This window comes from Triplophysa rosa, linkage group LG17, assembly GCF_024868665.1.
Source record: "Triplophysa rosa linkage group LG17, Trosa_1v2, whole genome shotgun sequence".
NCBI lineage: Eukaryota > Metazoa > Chordata > Actinopteri > Cypriniformes > Nemacheilidae > Triplophysa > Triplophysa rosa.
This window is the reverse complement of record NC_079906.1, coordinates 20,791,436-20,810,013: the sequence shown is the minus strand read 5'-3', so window position 1 is coordinate 20,810,013 and position 18,578 is coordinate 20,791,436. Positions and strand designations below refer to the sequence as shown.

The 18,578-nt window shown below is 38.9% G+C and overlaps 2 protein-coding genes across 5 annotated transcripts in view; both read left to right on the top strand.

The window, feature by feature from the left end:
* Window positions 1–659: 659 nt before the first annotated feature.
* mbd1a (methyl-CpG binding domain protein 1a) lies at window positions 660–15,208 on the top strand. Of its 3 annotated transcripts, none has more exons than XM_057356567.1 (14): window positions 660–846; window positions 2,973–3,468; window positions 3,817–3,916; window positions 4,049–4,485; window positions 8,978–9,048; window positions 9,148–9,191; window positions 10,555–10,605; window positions 10,762–10,797; window positions 10,875–10,934; window positions 11,015–11,203; window positions 11,297–11,566; window positions 11,973–12,065; window positions 13,255–13,506; window positions 13,594–15,208. In XM_057356567.1, the coding sequence occupies exons 2-14, from the start codon at window positions 3,230–3,232 to the stop codon at window positions 14,062–14,064; spliced, it is 2,313 nt and encodes a 770-aa protein (XP_057212550.1). In that variant the 5' UTR covers window positions 660–846; window positions 2,973–3,229; the 3' UTR covers window positions 14,065–15,208. The 3 variants fall into 3 exon arrangements, with proteins under 3 accessions (XP_057212550.1, XP_057212552.1, XP_057212551.1); XM_057356568.1 differs by lacking the exon at window positions 660–846 and adding an exon at window positions 870–2,696; XM_057356569.1 differs by lacking the exon at window positions 10,555–10,605 and having other exon boundaries at window positions 664–846.
* A 1,144-nt stretch (window positions 15,209–16,352) lies between these two features.
* ccdc120a (coiled-coil domain containing 120a) overlaps window positions 16,353–18,578 on the top strand; it is a 37,969-nt gene continuing 35,743 nt past the window's right edge. For both annotated transcript variants that reach the window (XM_057357461.1, XM_057357457.1), the window contains exon 1: window positions 16,353–16,544. The gene's annotated coding sequence lies outside the window, so the exon portion shown is untranslated. The remainder of the gene's footprint in view (window positions 16,545–18,578) is intronic.

Genomic DNA, 18,578 nt, shown 5'->3' with positions numbered 1-18,578 from the left:
TATTATTAAGTGTCATTAAAGTATTAAAGAATAATTATACAGCTCTTTCTACGAAAAATGTATTTATTTATAATCGTCCAGGGGATAAGAGATAACCCTGGGTATTCATAACCTTACAATTCACACTGTACATTTACATCGTCGAATTTATTAAGAAACGATTTTTTTCTTAAGAAAATGTGTACATCTCAGAGGCGAAAATGTGTATCATCAGATTCTAAGTGTAATTCACGCGACACCTTTTAAGCATTTGGCAGACGCAAAGCGACTTACATTGCATATACTTGTTTCTAAGTATGTGCAATCCCTGGGATCGAACCCACGACCAACGCCACGCTCTTACCACTGAGCTACAGGAAAGCATTATTTTAATTTCCAAATGTGTTACCAAACGATGTTAAGCCAAGCCAGATCTCCGCACAAAATGGAATCTATATCGACAGTTTGCGCCGACGAAAGGATATAGGCTACATACTGGTATGAACTCGGCAAATGATGTTCATTGAGCATCACGTATTTTTGTGGGTTTGTGAAAATGTTTTAAGTAATTATATTTATGTGATGTTTGTTTAATTTCTTCGTAAACGCTTTTCAAGGAAACACGTCGATGACCTGAAGTTACTTTTTAACCTAAATAGATGCCGTTTAGCATGATGATGGTTTGAGCAACATTATTGCATTGATTCAATGTATCGCGACCGCTCTATCGCTAAATGTAATTGTTCGCAACCTCGAACGGGATCGACTTCCAACGAAGCTCGTGTCTGCGCATGCGCAGGAGGTCACGGAAAGTATCGCTGTTCGAAGGAGAGAACGAGGCGCGGGTGAACAGCAAGATCGTCAGCGGTGAGAATGTTACAATGCTGCAAGTATTTAATGCAATATTTGTTTTTGCGTTGCAAGAGCGCGTATTTGCGAAGCAGGCAACGCGACAATTGCACTATATTACTGCAGGAAAATAATCGTGTGATCGGCGCGGTTCCGCTCAGGCGAACGCGTTCGGAAAGTCGGTATCGATGAAAGCAGTGGGGAGGGTCAACAGTGACGGGGGCTCTTTAAAGCGAAATGGAGGTTGTGTTGTGACTCGTGTAAAATAAACTTAGCGTGTGTTGAAAATGCACGAGTTATTGTCAGCGAAACGCGATTTTTGTACGGGGATGTGTATGTGGAATAAAATAATAACGTGAATGTTACGTTGTTTAACGTTACGCGTTTCGCTAGCTGTTCGAGGCAGCATTCTTAAACGATTACTGAAATGGAGGCTGGCGAAACTCGTGTCGATTTTTTCTCGATAGTCTGATGATCAATTTCGACGATGTTCATCACTTTATCGCGAGATATTGAGGTTGGAATTTAAACGGAGAGAGAATCGCTCAAATTAGTCACGTTTTAAGAAGTTTTGTTTGTTTGAATCGAAGTGAACCGATGCTCCACTCGGTTCAGTGTTGAGGGAATTGTTCACGCGTGTTTTCCGCACGATCCGCCAGAGCACAGATGCGATTATCGTGACCCTTAATACAAAATTTAAATACGCATGCACATTATTTGTATCATAATTTAACGCTGAACTGTAATCAATTTAATAAAAGCACAAATTTAAATAAGGAAAAAGTAAGTTTTGAATATGGTAAAAACTTCACAGTTCATCAGTTCATTTAAATGTAAATAAAGTAGAGAATCGTAATATACATTAAAATGTAATCTTTAAATTTATGAAGTAATGCAACATTCATGGTTGTTTTAATGTCATCCCAATTATGGGGTTTCGTTGTTTTTTAACTGGATTGTTTGTTTTCTGAATCTGTGCATGTTCATACTGTAAATCTTTTTAAATATAATGTGAAGATATTGGAGTTTCACGCACAATTTTGATGTAGTTTCTTGTTCATGTTTTGGATGGAATTCTTGTTTTCATTGCTTCATTTTTGCATAAACAATACCAAAAATGATGTACTTTGTAGATAATAAATACTTTACAGAAAGCATTTCGGATTTTAATGTATAGTTGGTGATCTGCTTCAGTGAGTTCTAAATTGCTAACCTCTACACTAAATCAGCTTACCAAACAGACCAACCCGGATGAAAAAATGGAAGAATACTGTAGTATTAATGTATATATTATAATTACAACACTTAGTTAACTTGTACTATAATATTCTGTAGTATTAACTATAGGTAATAATTCAACTGTAAGAAATACTATAGTGTATTTTAATATGTACTGTAAGATTCGGATCATTTTACTGCAGTTTATTATAGTGTGCTACAGTATTTTTTCATGTGGCAATCTTATCCATCTTATTACGTTTTGGTTTGTTTATTTTTGTATTTGTGAATATAAAAAATGTATTATATTAAATGTATATAGGTTTTATTAGGGCTTTAGAAAATGTTGAATTATCTTCTATTCTATCAAACTGTAATAGCCTGTGTTAGCTATCGTTACTCTGTCTTTACTGTAGCGTGTTTCACTGTCATAGTAATCGCGCTGCATTGCAGATATCGAATCTCAGGCCATTTCTATCGACCTCTCCACTGTCGCTCGCTGCCGGGCTCGCAGCAAAATCCATCACCATAGCAACCGCTCGTCTCTGCCCCGTTCTATAAATATTCTCCTTCACGCTAGTCTAGCGTGTTTCTGCTAGCTCGAGCCGTTCCGGCAGGCCAGTTTTCTAGAGGGATTTTATTTACATTCGGTACGTTCGGCAAACATTTTCCTTTAGAAGCTTTGCTGAAGCGTTATATAAAAACAGTGGCTTGTGTTGAGATGCAAGTTGTGGTTGTACCTACTATTTATGCTTAGTATTTTGCTGGACTTAAATCTCTCAAATTTGCAATGTTAAGCTATATTTGTGTGTGATTTAGTGTGGTTGAAGAAATTCATATTAAAAAGCAGCTAAATTGCCAGGCCATAAATGTCAATTTTATAACAAATTTTATACCGTTGAATCATATTTATGTTCTATTTACAGGTACATTATAATGATCTGTAACCAATAAACATGGACTAAACATCCTCACTTCAAGCATTTGAAGCAACCCAGACGCTCCCTAACAATTTGAGATGGAATTACTCCTTCCAGGTTTTATGGATAAGTCACCTTGTTCCTATTAAAGATGTGAACCTCCAGTTCTATACTCAAGCTCATCTTGGAATGACTCAAAAGCAGTGATCTGATATAAATCTAATGTAAAATAAAGGCCTCAAGGCCAGATCAAGAGATCAGAAATGACGGATGAGCTGAACAGGTTGTCATCCGACCGGGAGGAGACGGATCGGGGTGACGCTGTGCCCACCGGAGCAGATGCGGTCACTGCCGTCGTGGAACACACGATGGAGAACGACTTGCCCAGCGTCGTGACGTTTGAGCTGATTCCTGATTGGCTGAAGCCAATGGAGGAGGACGATGATGCTGTTGATGGTGACAAGATCATGGAGCCAAGCACCAAGAAGACCATTCCTAACATGTTTGTGCCTGATTTTTATTTGCGTAAAGTGGGATGTTTTGTGTATTCCTCATGTCATTCCAAACCTGTATGAGTTTCTTCTGCAGAACACAAAAGCAGATATTTTGAAGAGCGTTGGTAACCAAACAACACTGACTTCATTATACAAACACATATCTCAAAATATCTTCTTTTGTGTTTCACAGATGATGTGTTCTATACAGATGATTTTTGGGCAGTGGAGTATGATGTGGTTTCGGGATTCAATTTTTAATTGAGTGCGCTGGAGAAATGTAAATATTCATATCAGCTGTTGCTCGTGTTGAGTTGGAAAAATAAAACGCGTTTGTTTCTCACGTGTGCTTTCAGTCTTCGAAAGAAGCGTGGAAGAGGTCGACCTCCTCTCGCCAAAACTGTTCGCGCTCGACTCAACGTGATAAAAGCGCAAGGTGGCGCTGTACAAAAGATGGTACGTGTGCCGAGTCTGGTTGGAATGGATGATTTACTCACGCTCGTTTGTGTTTGAAACATTCAGTGTTACTATTGATTTTGGTTTTACTTCTCAAATTGTCCTTTCTCTCTGGTTGTTTGCTATGTGTAGAGTGTCGATACCATCAATGACGGCAAACGTTCAACTGCCAGAATCCCCAAGAGGCAGATGTCCACTCCAATCAGACCACAGCATACTCCCACCTTGCCTACAGGGTCCATCACCATCTTTTCTTCTCCAGTATTTTGTAGTCCTCCGCGCCTCACGAGAGTCTCCCCGCTCAATGTCGACGGGACTCAGATACCCTGTCACTCTCCATCCTTACAGCTGAGCAGCGTTTCCCAACAGATAAGCTCTGCCACACCGGGGAATAACGGCACTGAGATGCCCCTTCATATCTGGCAGTGCCCACCTCTGCAACCCATCAGCCCTCCAAAGACTCAGGACGCATTCGTAGATCAGACCGTGACGATAGGGTCGCCGGATTCTCCGGATGCCGATCTTAATGAAAGTGAGCCAGAAAAAGAAGAAATCTTGCTTCTGATGAGGTGAGCACATTTTCTAACTTGCTTGGCTTGCAAAATTCGTTCATTCTTTCATTCATGTGTAGTCTCTTGAGATGTGTTTAGGTTTTGTAAGAAATGTCTCATTGTTAAAGGCGCAGTTTGTAAAATCCGCCGCTAGAGGGCGCACATTCAAAACAACAACAAGCGTGGAATAACGGGAGCTGTCGTCTTCAACTCCACCGCTAATAAACAATCAGACGTGAATAAGAAATCACGTTTATGGATGATGTAAAGTAATAAAGTTTTATAAATGTTGCATTTGATGACGTGATTTTATTTCATTATAATGAATTAGATGTAATTCATCAAATTTATTTATTACTATTTAGTCATATGATCTAAAAACGATTACTGCTTGTTCAGTAAATATATACATGACACTCGTGCTAAATTATGAAAAAGACATTCAAACAATAAGACTAACCTTGTTGATCAATATAATAATCATTCGTTGTATGTCAGTAAAGGAATCTGAACAGTTGCTCACCTGTCTAGTAAAATGCATGCAAGATCAGCGTCTCTGTCTAGTAAAAATCTCTTTGTTGACAGAACCAGCTGCAAACAGTAAAGAATAATTGTGCTCCATAACGACTGCGCAAAACAAGATAGTTTCTTGATAGACGCTACAAACTAATACTTTCACATTTGTCCACGAGACTGTGTTGTCATGGTTTCTACGGCAGTAAACCAAGGGTAACGCCAGAGACTGTGTTATTAGGGAGATTCAAGGCCTGGAGAAAGCATAACGGCTTACACGAATCTTGTGAGGCACCAGTGTTGGGGGTAACGCATTACAAGTAACGTGCGTTACGTAATCAGATTACTTTTTTAAGTAATGAGTAATTTAACGCAGTTACTTTATAAATTTACATATCAATACTCAAGTTACTTTTCAGTCTAATCATTGATTTATATGAACATTTTTTAAACTGCAGAAGTGAAATTCTGAATTAAAAGTAGTGTATACATGATCGCTCATGCTTGCGCAGAAACAGTCGCTAGTCAGACATAAGCAGCGTTCTGGCTTTGTTTTTGTTACGCAAATCTGGCAACCCTTGACACAGCAATGGGAGGCGGAGCTATAGTGTGGCCGCACTCGCCACCATGGACAAAATGCCTGCAAATGCCGGTCATGCTCAATAGATAACTTTCAGATCGTGAAATTAACGCGAGTCACAAGTCGCAACAACAATCAATTGTCCTGCAAATGCCGATCATGTTTGGAAAATAACTTTCAGATCGCGAAATTATTGGGGAGGGTTGGGGAGTGGGCGGAGCACGGGAGAAAGAGAGGAAACAACTGTCATCTGTTAGTCTCCTCGCCAAATACCAGCATATATACAACATCATATGTTAAATGTCATTTTCCCCTCAAAATAATATTATATAATATTAGTAATATATTATATGTTAGATTAATCATAATTTCGTATAACACTATCAAGTTGTTTTGGCTCAACGAAGTGCTCAGCAATGCAAAGAGGATCTGTCATATCGCTTATATATTACTTTTTTAAATAAAAAAAAAACCCACCCATATTTGCCGGCCAAAAATCCTCCTTTTCCCACACAGTGTTATACGACTGGATACTACTCTGCCATCCCAAAAGCTCACAGGCGCCATCTTGTGCAACTAGCCGCGCTGTCAAAACACAATAAATATGGAGAGTGACACCGAAGTTAGCAGTGTCAACAGTAGGCAGAGCTCTGATGAGGTGGAGGACTACTGGTCAGGAAATATTTGAAATGTGTTTTTAAAGAAAATAAAGGTGCGTTATAGACTATATAGGATTGTTAAATGCATTACAGTGTTAAACACTAAAGAACAGCAAAGTCTGGAAAAGCATGAGCATCAGTTAGGTGAGAAATAGTAATGCAAAAGTAACGCAAAAAGTACTTTGTTACTTTCCACAAAAAGTACTAAAGTACCGTATTTAGTTACTTTTTTATACAGTAACTCAATATTGTAACTAGTTACTTTTACAAGTAACTTTCCCCAACACCGTGAGGCACCTCAGCAAATCATATAACAGCCTCTAGTCTGCTTTCCTGCATTCCGCGATTTTTTGACTGAAGGTTGCAGGCTTAACGTCTAGTGTCTTTGGTAACGCGGATATGACGCCATTGACAGATGACTAAAATGACAATTTTCTCATGATTTGCAAATAGTTGGAAACATTTAAGATATTGTAAGTGCGCAAATTAACAAAATATATAACACTAGCCTAGTGGTTTTTGGATATTTTACTGCAAAAAAATGACAAACTGTATCTTTAAAGGGATAGTTCACCCAAAAATTTTGTCATCATTCACTCACCTTCGAGTTGTTCCAAATCTGTATAAATGTCTTTGTTCTGATGAACGCAGAGAAAGATATTTGGAAGAATGCTTATAACCAAACAGATTTTGCCCCCCGTTGACTCCCATAGTAGGAAAAATTACTTATCATTTTTTTTGTTCTGTTGAACACAAAAGAAGATATTTTGAAGAATGTAGGACAGCAAACAGTTCTGGGGCACTTTTGACTACCATTGTTTTTTTCCTACTTCGGTAGCCAATGGGGGGCAAAATTTGTCTGGTTAAGCATTCTTCCAAATATCTTCCGCTGTGTTCATCAGAACAAAGACATTTAGACAGATTTGGAACAACTCGAAGGTGAGTAAATGATGACAGAATTTTCATTTTGGGGTGAACTGTCCCTTTAACATCGTGTGGGCAAGTACTCCGACATGAAGTGCAACTGTGCTTCGGGGAACCCGAGTTTGAATCCCGACTCATGGTCCCTTCTCTCTCTTACTTCGCTTCCTGTCCTCTCTCCCACTGTGCTTTCGAAATAAAGGCAAAAAACACCTAAAATAAATCGTAAAATAAGTAATTATTATTTATTTACTCATGTTGTTAAAACTTTGTTTTCCCTAACTAAAACACAGATTCTTCGCTGTAAAACGTTTTGTGTTTTCTGGTTAAAGCGAGAGTGGATTGTGACCGCCTCTTTTTGAGCTTCAGAAAAATCAAAGTGTCATTAAATAACTATGTGGCTCGTGCTATATATTTACTTATGCTTTCAAAAATGAAATATGTGTTTTTAAGTTTTTTATTAAATTGGAGGCCTTTTCTTTATATGTTTCGCTTTTGCTCTAGAATAATAGAAATGTGCTTTTCTTTTCACCTGGTTTAAAATTTTTGATAATACTGTATATGAAGAGTTTGCTTCCACAATGCTATAAAATCCATTTTGATTAATTTGAGTAAAAATGTGTTTTCTTTACAAAGAAAGTGGCAAGATGAAAACCACTATTTTCTGTTTCAAAGTTTCACATAGCATCTTTAGGTTCTAGTAACATAAAAAATTCAAATCCAGATTTTGATTTTAAAAGATTTATTATAAAAACCGATAATTTTTTCCCCAAAACGCAATAAATCCATAACAATGTTTTGAATAAATCCATTGAATCAATATAAAAGTTATTTTTCATATTGAAACTTGAAAATACACAACAAAGTGAGTTGACCCACATATGACAGCCTCTGAACTCAATACAATACTAATCTTGCATACAGGCACTGGACTAAAAACACATTAAATCGGTCATCGCTCCTAAAATGAATTCAACAGGTCATCTTTTTAATGCTATAAATTAGTGCCTCCTCTTCTTAATCTCCTCACGTAAATGATTAGATTCCGATGGTTTACGTTTCTTCCCCACTGCAGAAACCAGCACAGGTTCATCAATGCCGTCAAAATTATTCATGTTTGTGTTTGTTTGTTGAACACGAAGTACAAAGTAGATCAGGGAAACTAGGAGCCGACCTTATTCAGAGCGCCGCCATTACTGTTTACAGTGCGTGGAATGCTGTGCTGTGATTGGTTGAGCGGATATATCGCATTCTGCAGAGAAGTGAGACTGGCGTATATTGCGGTTTGGAAAAAAGGGAGAAAACATGACAGAATAACACAGCGGATATCGCATTTTGCGTAAAATTAAAAAGTGACTTTTCAATACCGACCTGATACAATACTGATTTGGGCGGAAACTCTTTTTTTTAAATGGCGTTTATCTCGTTTTGGAACCAAACTCTTCATATCTTGAAATTTTTGCTTTAGAATAAATGAAAAAATGTAATTTTCCGCAAAAGAAGCATAATTTACATACAACATTCAAAAGGTTTAATGCAAAAACACAAAAGAATGTAGACTTTGCGATCACTTTTATTAAACTCTAGTCTTGCGTGTAAGCATAGATTTTGTTGTGGAGTATGTGAACTTCAATTCTGCATCACATCACGCGAGCCGTGATTTTATTCACAGATGTTATATAGTCCCATGTGTTTCAGTTACCTCTCTGTTTTTGTTCCTGCTTAAACCTGTCAGTACTGTGCACTTGTGATCGTCTGAAATGGATCTGAATTTGAGCTGCAAATCGTGCTTGAGATCATGGAGTTGGTTAGTTGTAAGTTATTTCTCTTTCGACAGGGACTGCGTTGGCTGTGGAGGCCCATTTCCAGCCGAGAAAGTTGGGGACACATTGTGTCGCAAATGCAAACGTATGTTAACGCTTCATTCTGTCAGCAAACAGAAGAGGACAAATATGTTCCTATGCATTTTTTTTAAATGAGTTTTATCTCCTTTATTTTTCACTTCAGCGGCAGAGAAGAAACACTCACCTCCAAACATTGTATTTAGGAAGGTACGTGTGTTTTATTAGTGTTTTATGTTTTGTCAGCCTGGCTGTACATTATGAGGTCCTGCGATACAACTGCAAAGAAGCTTACGTGCTAAAGAATACGCCCTTTTCACAATGACGTCACTTAACTTCCGCCTTTTTGCAAAGCAGTGTATCATAACATCCGTCTTGCAACAAACAAGAAGAAGAAGAAGAAGAACAGTTTTGCCGTCGCGCTGGAATTTAACAACAGTGAGAAAAAAAACTGACAGAACACGTATTCAAGTACTTATCCTAGCACCTTCGCTAACACAAAAAGAAAACAAAACACTTAACTTCATAATCAAACAGGTACTGTTCAACGAAGAATTTGTATCCTTTCTCTAGCTTTGATCTTGTTGTTAGCGAAAATTTGTCTGCAAGACGTTGTACATCATCTAGACGTATTTGTGGCAGATGTGCAAGCCACTTGGTAAACTCCATTCTGAGGCGCTAGCGGAAGTAACTTCTTCTTCTTGAGTTTTACTGGCGGTTGGCAAATCAGCTTATAGGTGCATTACCGCCACCTTATAAACTGGAGTGCTAGCGGAAGTAATGATACACTGCTTTGCGGTAGAACGGAAGATGCGTGACGTCATGTGAAAAGGGCGTATTGTGTCGTGGTAAACTGTTCACCGTCAGTAATTTATGTTACAAAAGACTATTTCATGAAGTCTATAATAGTAGAAAATGGTAAAGACTGAAATGGAAAGTTTGTGAAAAGTCTCTGGATTTTCTTGCAGGTGTATCCATGGCCAGTGGCGGTCCTTCCTACAGGCGACATAGGCGCTTGCCTAGGGCGCCATCTAGTGAGGGGCGCCAAATATGCGGCGAGAAAAAAATATATAATTAAAATTATAATGTCTATTTATTTTTTTCAACAGTTTTTGCCATCCCTCTATACTTTGACATAAAAATAAATTAAACTTCTTTGGACATGAGTTCTTTTCTCGTGGGTAAGGGGCGCCATCAGTCAAGCTCGCCTAGGGCACCAAATGGTCTAGGACCGCCCCTGTCCATGGCCCGTGTCGCTCATCTTTGTTGTGTCTTATGTTTTTATCAGTGTGGTTTTACAATTTGCTGTGATTCTTTATCATTGTGTGTTTGTGTTAGTTGTATGACGGCTTTGGCGATACTTTTGACTGTTTAGATGTCAAGTAACATTAATGCGTCTCGCGGTTCTCTGCATGTCGACACAGTACAAAGTGTGAGCCTTTCCTTTAGGTTATCCCTAATGTTCTTGTTTGGAATCTTTTCTTCACTGGCAACTCATTTATTTGAGCGTGTTGATTTTGCATCATCTTCATGCATTTTCATTGTACTGTCGTGTGTTGTTGTTGTCTTTAAGGTGGGGCAAGATCAGTGGGAGGTGGGGAAAACAAAACCTCCAAAAAACCTGGTAATGATCATTATAATATGTAGATATAGAAGCATTTAGTGGGGTCGAACGGTAAAACTCAAGGAAACACAAAAGCATTGCCAAAGATCATCGAATAATCTTGCCGTGTGTGAACTGCTGGACATGTAAACTCATGACGTGCTCTGTCTCCTGCAGAAAGCGGCTCCCAAATGCAAGAAAGTGATCAAAAAGGTGCGTTATTGTGTTTCTGTTTTGTTTCTGAACGACATAAATATAACACTGATCCTTCTGTGTGTTGCTGTGTTCAGGATTTAGTCCCTGATGGTGGGGGTGATGACGATGATGATGAGGATGATGAAAGTAACTGGGTGAGTCTGGTGACATCGCTCCATGACAAAACAAACATCTGTGTGTCACATGCTCCTTACGTCTGTATTTCTGCTGTTAGATGTCTAGGAAACGCTCAAAGAATCGGCGGATGTGTCGTAGTTGTGAAGCGTGTCTGAGAGGCACCGACTGCGGCGTGTGTGACTTCTGCATGGACAAGCCCAAGTTTGGTGGCAGTAACAAGAAAAGACAGAAGTGTCGCCTGCGTCAGTGCCAGTTTCAGTCCAGGCTTCACCATCAGATCCCCAGGGTACGCATTCTTCGGCACGAGTGTGCTGTTGTCACCGGAGTACCCTGCCGTGTAGTTTATGGTTCGACGTGTTGCATTTTTGTCGTTCTGTAGGTATTACGAAGTCCACGAAGAAGAAAAATGATCAAAAAGAAGTTGAAGCCGGGGCAACCCAAAAAACGGCGAACCAGAAAGAACCCCTGGGACGTTGACGGTGAAGATTACGGCAGCGATAAGGAAGATGAGACGAAACTGAAACATTTCAACGCCAAAGGCACGAGGAAAAGACAAAGGAAGAAATGGAATTACAGTTTCAAGGAGGAAGAGGAGGAAGAGGAAGAGATGTTTATTGAAGCTGTGCTGGATGATGATGAACCAGACGAGGTTTCTGACTTCTCGTTGTTTCTTGTTAGACAGTCTTAAGTCCAGTCTGTAGGCCTGTTGACACCAAGGACGATAACTAGAGATAAAAAAGAATAAATATTTTACATTATTATAGTCCAATCGCAACTTTTACAATAGGGAGGAAGAATGTATGTTGGGATCACTATCGGACAGAATTCAAATCTTTAAGGCTCACACATTAAAAATGTGGTAGTTTAGTTAATGTTACTGTCCATTGGTGCGGGGTAATAATAAGTTATTGCTCTTTCTGTGAACGAACCTTTAGTGTAAAAGTCATTTAACTGTGTTATTTAAAAGAAAGAGAAGAGAGGACATAAAGCCTGCTTTACAAATGCTAAGCATAATACAATGTTGGTCATTTATTATTTTTATTTGTTGTATGCAGTCTGATTCTCTCTCATTGGTTCGGAATGGGCCAATGAAAATTGTGATGGACAATAACGGTGGGTTTAATGTCACCCAGACACCTCAGTCTCGGGTAAGTGTAGGCCGTTCACGGTTTCACCTGTCCTTTGTTTTTTATCCCGTATGAATAAGCTTTGAACCAAACAAATGGCTTTAAAATGAAGACTGTACAAAAATAGAACATGTAGAAATACAAGATTATTTATGAGTAATAAACGTGTAATGAACATTTTATTTTGTAAAGCTTTCCCAATAGAGTATCCCAGAGATGATGTGTTTTTGTATGCAAACCCCGGAAGCTAGTTAGTATTTTAGTACTTCCGGGTCCGTTGGCACAAAGTCTATGGGGTTTTTAAATGGGTTTTTGGTCGAATGCCTAAAATAAGGTCTGTGGTTAACAAAACCTCTTAAATATTTTCACGTTTTATTCTAAAACATGAAACACACCAGTCATAACCTGCTCGTGATTTTTGTGTTTAAAAAACAGTGGTTGCTAACAACTTGCTAAAAGCGACTACAACCTTTGGTGGGGACATTAGACGTCATCTCGCACACAAATCTCACAAATAATGCAACATTGACACAAATCTCTAAAAACGCGGATGGAGATTCTTTCACGGAGAAATTACTTACCAGGGAACACGTTTTAATAAAGTTTCAAAAAAGTTGTCGGAGGCTTGGTGGTGGTGATGTTGATTTTGAGCCAATGTAGTGTAGTCTGTTTTAAGCATGATGTTAGCTGTTTAATTCTGGCGATTTGTATTTAGGCTTCAAAAATAGCAAATTCTGTGTTAATCTGTAAAGATTATTTTGAGTATTTTAAGTATCATAAACCTTTGTTAATCACAGATCTTTCAAACGTCTATGGGAAAAATGCTTAGGCTTTACAAAAATACAATATCTCTGAGGTACTCTATTGCTGTGTGTTTGGTGGCTCTTGCTAGAGAATTATGGGTAATGTAGCTCTAATCTTTTTTTACTATTTAAAATAAAGCTGAAATCACACTTATCTCCAAAAGAAGTGTACGTCATAGTTTAACGCCAGAACTCACAGAAGGTGTGTCTTAAAAAAAGTTACGTTTTAGCCCCGAATCTGTTGTAAAACATCCTAACGCAAACTCTCATACGTGTACCTCTGGGAGCAAGCAAATGAAATGAATTGTTAAAAATGACATTTTTAAAAGGAAATTTATTTCTAACATCCCGTTATGATCAGCTGGTGTTAATGGTCTCGAAAATGTGTTTTTGTTTTGTATTTAAAGGAAATCTATTATACCTTGCCTGGTGTCCCAGAGGCGTCTCGTATGCTCCGCCCTGTTACTCTGTGTAACGGTAATCCAGAGGCGCCGATTGAGGCCGGTGGAGTGGCCGGTCCTCTGCCTGTGGGCATCACTCAAAATGACATTCTGCAGATTGAGATGGTGAGAGTCGGGTCACCGGTGTCAGAATTCATTGAACCTCAGAACACGCCGCAACCTGAACAACAAGCATATCCACCTGATCACACACCAGTGGTGAGCGACTGCAGCTTTTCTAAGATTACATTTCAGATGTTTTCGTTTGTTCAAGATTGGATGATTATGTTCACGTCTGCTTTCTAGATAACTCAAATCTTCAGTCTGGCGATCGGCACCGAGTGCGACTTTGAAAGAGACGCGGGCCTGATGGAGCTCTTCCACTCTCTCCGTCAGACCGTGCTGCCCGCTCACTGGGTGGGCGTCATGGCCAAAGGCCCCATTCTCCAGCTCCTGCAGTGCTCCAAACTCTCCACCATGGCCGACACGGTCATCCAGATCGAGAAGGGCTTCTTCTACCAGATCAGCGTTCAGAACCAGCCTCTCCTCCTCATGCACTCCGTCTACATGCGTCACCCCACCTGCCTGACCTCCGTCGGTGACGTGGTGTCGCTCTTGCTGGACTTGGAGGGACTGAGCGTGTGTCAGGGTCACCAGAACTTCAACCCCGGGACCCCCTGGGAGCCCAGGATGTGTGTGCGAGCGGCTCTCTGTGATTTGCTTATACCCCAGGATGAGGAACAGTGTGAGAAGTGTGCTCATCCTGCAGAGGTGTGAGAGACGGACCATTTTCTTCCACAATTTTGAAGAATCTGGAGACGTTCGAAAGAATCTTCCATCGGTCTTTAAGTTTATTTAAAGATTTGAACCCTTCTGTTATAGTGAGGCAGATGTCTAGGGCAAACCTCCTATTGAATCAACATTCAGAATGGTGCTTTTCTTAGTTTTACCGTGGCAAGTGAGAGCTTAAACGATCTATGGAGGAAACTGAGCTTTTTCACACAACACGGAGCAATTCTGTTTTCGTGTTAACTACCTCTGGATGATTTCACGGACCAACATGAACCTTGAACCTCCCTGGTGCAGATATTCAGAGCGTTCAGATTCAATGAAACGAAACTGTTTGATGAAATGTAGTGGATGTAGTACAATAAAAATGCTGTTTTGTACTGTCTGTAACACTGGTCATTTTGGGCTTGGACTTTCAAAGCTTACACTGCATAGACGGTTTCTAAGAGGATAAACGTTTTGGTTTAAAACTTCAGTCTTCGAACAGTCTATGTCTTCTTTTAATCATACCTCAGGCTGTATTATTTCCATCTCTGATTGTTCACTCTAGCTGGGTGCCTTTGTGTATAGAAAAAGTTCTCGAATGCATAAAACTGAAGATGTCCTCTGGACTTTTCTTGGCCTGACGTTCATCGCACACCTGCGCTGGTGTGACCGAATTGTGTTACGCATGATAAACTACAAATGCTCACGCCGGCAGACTGCATTCGTTCAGAGTTGTGTGTGTTTGTGCTGTCGTCTGTAATAATCTCAGCCTAGCCAGCAGTAAACTTGAAATATAGCAAAAGCAACATTTTGATACATTGATTGCGTTTATACGCTTTGTGTTATTTTAATTCTTTCAAAATTGTGAAATCGAGTCTTTTTTTTTTCTCCATTCGTTTTCTGATGATTTTAATTATTATTGACATTAATGCAAACGCCTCCCCCCAGACATAGAACCATTGAAGTGTAAAATACATGTTTGTCTGAAATTATTTATAAATATAGGTTGGAAGCTGGAGATGTTCGAAGCGTCTCTGTTGTAAATCTTGATCTTGCACCAAGTTTTAGAACATATTGTAAAGGAATATTTTTTATGAAGGGTGGTGATATTGTATTAAAGTTTTTTTCTAATGCAAATAGTTCTGGGTTTTGTTCCTAGTACAGTAAGGTGATGAAATCAGAAAGTATATTTATCTTTGTTTTCTGAGTACTGCCACAAGGTGGCCCAGTTTCCCTTCTCATTGAGGTATAAAGTTAAAGAATGGATGTTTGTGAATGAAAACATTTGAAGTGACTCTTTTCTGCTTTCGTTGCAAAATAGATTTAGTTATATTTGCTGGGACACACCTGCGGTCAATTCTCGTGTGTTTAACAGAGGGTGGAGAGAGAGCGAGAGTCACTCATGATGTAGAGGGACATTGATCCTGAATGAGCTGCTTTGTTTCCATACGGAAGTGCAGAAAAAGAGACCCGAGTGCATTTCCCCATGCTGTCTGTCTTTGCATTCCGAGTCACTGTTTGATATACATATCCTCCTTAGTGTGACTGTTTTAGCTTTTTAATTTGTATTCTTTTATTGTTTATTTAACGAATCTAACTCGTAGTACTCCTGATTTTTACATAATAGTCAATATTTTCAGAAATCCCAAATCTTCCATTATACAGGGCCTCTGGTACCATAATGTTATGCCATTTTATATTTCACTGAAACTGGTCAATTGTATTATTAGGGCTCAGCTGTTGGTACAGGATTTCAGGTTTTATTTGTAGATGAAAGCCATTAACAAATCAAACTCACTATTGAATGAGAAGCTGTGATTTCCCCACCAATTCATAATCTTCAACAGAGCTTTACGGATTACTGCTGCTTTTTAACCCCATGTATGCCAGAGGAGAGACAGTCATGGACCATCATCAGGGACAGGGCTCAATTGCTTTTAACAATATGAACCAAACATTAAGAACAGCATTTATACAAACAGTATAATAAACTTCCATTTATCTTATAGTTAGAAAAATTAGAATTAGAAAATTTCTCAAAATAGAATTTTTGGTGGCTGCATTTTAAATGACTACGTTTATATAAAGAGAATTTGTATACCATGCACAGTTTTATAGTAATGCTCTTATTTATGTTTAGGCTACGTTTTGTTTGATGTTTTTGTTGGGTGTGTTCATCATTGCGTTCTGCTGTGGCAGTGAAAGGGTTAAAGCCGACACCAGATACTAAATGTGGATGAAATGTGATTGGTTTGGTCCCTGTGTGTAGATCAAGGCTGGATAAAATATACAGCCCCTGCAGATGGAGGGTGTGAGGGGCTGGCGCTACAGCACGCTTTGTGTGGTGTAAACACACGGGCTGTGTTGAAGATGAGGATGAGAATGACTGTGAATCAATGAGCAGAGGACTGGCATGCAACTCAATGAAGGACCAAAGACGCTCCTGAAATGATGCAGACGACCTCACGTGCGCGGATGAGCAGGTATGTGTCTTCGGGAGGAATGGAGAAATAAAGGTGCAGATGTTGTGTTTGATGTTTGCAGCACATGGTACGCGGTAGAAACAGACACATTCTCTGTGAATATCGTGTTGTTGTTTACGCACGTGCTGTGCGAAGTGTTTATAATCGATGCGTTTATTGTAGGCTGTGTCGATGTTAGAGTTCTTCAGGTTCGCGTATCTGCTCTTTGATGGTGTTTTTGTCATTTGTGAATTTTATGCTTATATTGCAGTTTTCTATTCGTAATCATTATTTGTAATATCAAGATAATTCCTTTGAAGTTTTGAATAATGCAGTAATGTACACATTTGTTTCGTAAGATTTTGGAGATGTTGGCATGATACTTGAAGGTGCAAATGTCTCCAGATGGAAGCGCATGATCAGTTTATACAGATGACGGTCACGCATGCTGTCACACCTTAATGCGTTGTTGTTTTTTTGCGCAAAGTGTAATTTTTTTTCATCCCTATATGGCAGTCTGTCGTTGAGATTATGCACGCGCACTTTGAAGATGGGGATCGCATGGGAATGTTCAGTTGTTCCAGTGCGCATTTCTCTATGACAACTTGGGTGTGTTCACGAATCATCCGCACTTTTTCACGTTTGTTGTTTTATTGTGCAGTTTATTCATATTTAGGGTTGAATATTTAAGACTAAATAGAAGGTTTTCTCTCATCCATAACCCTAAATACTAAATTGATACAACATAAACCTATAAATGATCACAGCCAGGCTCTCTCTTTTTTCTGGACACTTTATAATATATTATAATTGCATATTTAATGAAAATATTTGCATACTTAATTGCAACTGGTTGCTTCAGAATCTCTCACTTGAATATAATAATGTTATTTTTAATTTGCAATTCTGATGCAGCATTTGAATTAAACATCAACTTTAGCACTAGATTTATGCTGTCCTGCAAGCACTGGGAGTTCATACTAATATATTTTTTTAGATATGGATTATTCACACGCTTTCTTGTTTGTGTGCTCATGTTTCTTAATAAAATGTAAAAAAGCTGTCTCATATTAAGTATTGGAGATATTAAGAAACTTAAAACTGATCATCATGTTGTTTAAAGGGATAGTAAAATTCTGTCATCATTTATTAACTCTTAAATCCTTCAAGACCCGTTTAGGGCTCTTTCTTCTTTGAAACACAAAAGAAGATCTTTTGAGAAATGTCTCGGTGGTTTTGCATCATACAATGGAAGTCATATTATAAAATGACACCTTTATGATACAGTAAACACCCTACAAAACGTCTCTACTCTATAATGTAAATATTAGAAGTCTCTCTCTTAGTTCTCTACAGCACTGTCATGTAAATGCAAGAATATCACTAAACGTCTAATACATTCTGACTCACTCCTTGTGGAGTTTAGCCCAAATCTTTGCCAGTTATCCTCTTTACAGATCATGAATGTAATCACAGGATTACACAGAACGGTAGAGAAAGAGCAGTTCTGAATGTGTAAACTGGGTTATGCCGCAGTCGGGGTGAAAAGGTCTTTCTCAGTATATAATTCCGCTAACCTATATTATACAGGAGCGCTCAGTGCTAATCTACTTTTCTTGCCCTTATGAGAGAGAGAGAGAGAGAGAGAGAGATATGGGGGTTGGCAGATTTAATGTACGGGCCAAACATGTGGGTGAGCCCTGGCACAGGTATCTACGCCTGTGCGTTTGTATATGTTTATCTTTAGGGCTATGTTGATCTTATAAATTAACTTTTTAGTCTGTTTTAGACATTTTTAGTGCAGTGCTAAGATACCGTGTTGAAAAGAAGTTCAAAAATGGGGCATGTGGGATATTAGAAGACAGAGGAAAATACAAGCGACAAGAATAGACTAGGTTTTCACACAGACTAAAATATTTTTTATCACGTTGCTATGGAGTTGCTAGGGTGATCTGAGTTGTTGCTTATCGCCCCGTCACAGATTCGACGAAGTTGCGTTTCATTTAAGCATCAACTCAAATGTTTGCTTGCAAGAAAACAGAAAAAAGTTGAGTG